Raw genomic sequence first — 2,473 nt, forward strand, 5'->3', positions numbered from 1 at the left:
TCATAATAATAATAATAATGAAAATAAGGATATTGATGGTGAAAATATGAACATTAAAAATTGCAACAATAATATAGATAATGATAATGATAATAACAAAATAAAACAACAGAAAATTATATGTTAACAATAACAGCAGCAACAATATCCCATTAAGGTAATAAACTTTCCACTCGCATGGCAAGTTCTGCAACATGCAAAAAGGTCCGTTATGACGTCACTGCACACGAGTATAAATGCAGTCATGCAGCGAATGTCAGGCACAAGTTGTACAGCTTCCACACACCAACATGAACTCAAAGGTAATCTTTACCTTAACTCTTATAGTATTACAGAAAAAAATATAATAAATAACTTTTAGCAATCACCGTTAACTTTGTGGCTAAAGTCTCTGAAATATATGAAGCGTTTCTCTCGTGAGTTAACACTTGGCCACCTCCTCCTCAGGTTCTTCTCCTTGTGACTCTCGTGGCTGTCGCCGCCGCTGACAGGCGACCTTACTCCTACTCCGCCCCCGAGGTAAGTTAAATGCACTTTATAAGTTCCACAGTTTTACTGTATTACCCAAGAAATCATCGAGGCTTGTTCGTGACCAGCTTCGATTCTGTCATTGTTGATATGTCAATTTTGTAAGGATAATTTCCTTGTTATGAAGCAGGTAACGCAAATAGTAATTATGTTATTTCAGTTCTCCTCTGAGGAATTCGGCCGCCCTACATTCGAGTGGGCGGTCAGCAAGCACTCGCAATACTTCGCCCAGGAGGCCCGCGACGGCGACGACACCCAAGGATCGTACTTCGTGCAACTCCCTGACGGCCGTCTTCAGACCGTCAGGTTTAACGTGCAAGGAGACTCTGGATTCGTGCCCGAAATCTCGTACGAAGGAGAGGCTCGTTATCCCGACTCCTTCGAATCGTTTGAGTCGTTCGAGTCTCGTGAATCTCGTGGCTACGCCCCACCAAGACCCGTGTATGGGTAAAGTTGGAGAGAAATCTAATTGCTACATCGGCTACCTTCACACCCCCAGATAACTTATTTTTCATCACGTAATATATTTTACTGAAATAAAACATGCATATAAAAAACGTTGTATACATCTGTTCCTATATGAATGATGTAAATATGCGATAGATGAGCACAAAATGTGAAGTAATGTTAGAGTACAAAGTTTTCTCTGTAATGTCATAAAACGTTCCCTATAGAGCACTGTTTCCAGGCTCTAGTTACGCGAACCAGCTTACTACATGAATTGTACAGTGCACTAAGAACTCACAGGAAACGTAAACGATTTTCTCATTAACTGTAAAGACGACGATTTGATTTTCATAATGTATATACAATTAGATACAATACACAATATAAATAGGAAAGAAGACTTATATGAATGATAAGTAATTCCAGTAAAGTGTAGTTATATAAGTGTAGTTATATCTGACGATGAACCCATGGCAGTCAGAGTAAAACTGCAAATAAAAGTATATAATGAATAGACTTTATGATTCTTTTGCTACTAACAATACTGCAACAATTCCAGTGGTGGTAGCAACGAAAACTAAAACTAAACCGGCATTGAATACTGAACACTGTTTTAGTCTAAAACCCTATAAAAGAGGAAAGAAGAAGAATACTGTTATATCGGTACTGCAATTTCCAACAGCGTTATTTTCGTTTCCTAAAAACTTCAAACTTAGTAAAGTTTACAACGAGAAAAGGCTCCTCTAATCATTTCAACTTTTTGCCGTGTCAGGTTGTGAATAGCAGGTAGGAATGGCTACTTGACTACAAAGAAAGAGTAAAACAAACAATATACTAATTCCTAATCCATTATCTTTTCGTCATCACTGTGCTGGGCTTTTGATAGTTTTGAGGACTTTAGTTACCGGTGCAATGACTTAAAAAAAAAAAAAAAAATCCAGTATTAACGGGGCTGAAAAAACGTAATATACGATATACTTAAAGCGATAGCTTTCCATAATAAACACAAGACCTAGCGCCAAGAAAGCTTGGCTGTTAACGCTGATCAGTGCGATTACTGATGGAAAATAGAACTAAAGTATATTTCCACAAAAGCAGAGACTTTTACTACTGACCTCCGGAAGATCGTTAGCTGACTCAGTAGAATTTCAGCAGTTTTTGCTGTTAGGGGTCGTTAAAGGTGATAATAGGCAGATACGTTACTTTAGTGAAGCGTGACCCAATGATTCCGCTCATGCAAGCGCATGACAGGTAATTCTAGCAGAAAACCGCAGATATCCCATAGTATTAGCATGTGCACGCACTCACGCACGCTTGCATAGATACATGCATACACACATACATGCATACATATATGCTTACACACATGCATACAGATATAATGAAATATATCTTTTTATTCATGTCATATAGTAGCCCCGTGTGTTAGAAAAACGTCTAGGGTGTTTACGTGCCGAACCCCTAATTTAGCAAAATGTTGACCATAACTCATAACTCA

The 2,473-nt window shown here is 38.3% G+C and overlaps 1 protein-coding gene across 2 annotated transcripts in view; it reads left to right on the forward strand.

Annotated features, from left to right (window-relative positions):
• Window positions 1-200: 200 nt before the first annotated feature.
• Window positions 201-2,473, forward strand: part of LOC119596432 (pro-resilin-like) — a 47,072-nt gene continuing 44,799 nt past the window's right edge. Inside the window, exons 1-3 of one of the 2 annotated variants that reach the window (XM_037945673.1) lie at window positions 201-302; window positions 448-519; window positions 689-1,098. In XM_037945673.1, coding sequence (XP_037801601.1) covers window positions 237-302; window positions 448-519; window positions 689-979 — 429 coding nt within the window. In that variant the 5' untranslated portion in view covers window positions 201-236 and the 3' untranslated portion in view covers window positions 980-1,098. Of the gene's footprint in view, window positions 303-447; window positions 520-688; window positions 1,099-2,473 lie in introns of those variants that run through there. The other variant, XM_037945672.1, reaches the window with a different exon arrangement.

The sequence above is a fragment of the Penaeus monodon genome, chromosome 38 (genome assembly GCF_015228065.2).
Source record: "Penaeus monodon isolate SGIC_2016 chromosome 38, NSTDA_Pmon_1, whole genome shotgun sequence".
Classification (NCBI taxonomy): domain Eukaryota; kingdom Metazoa; phylum Arthropoda; class Malacostraca; order Decapoda; family Penaeidae; genus Penaeus; species Penaeus monodon.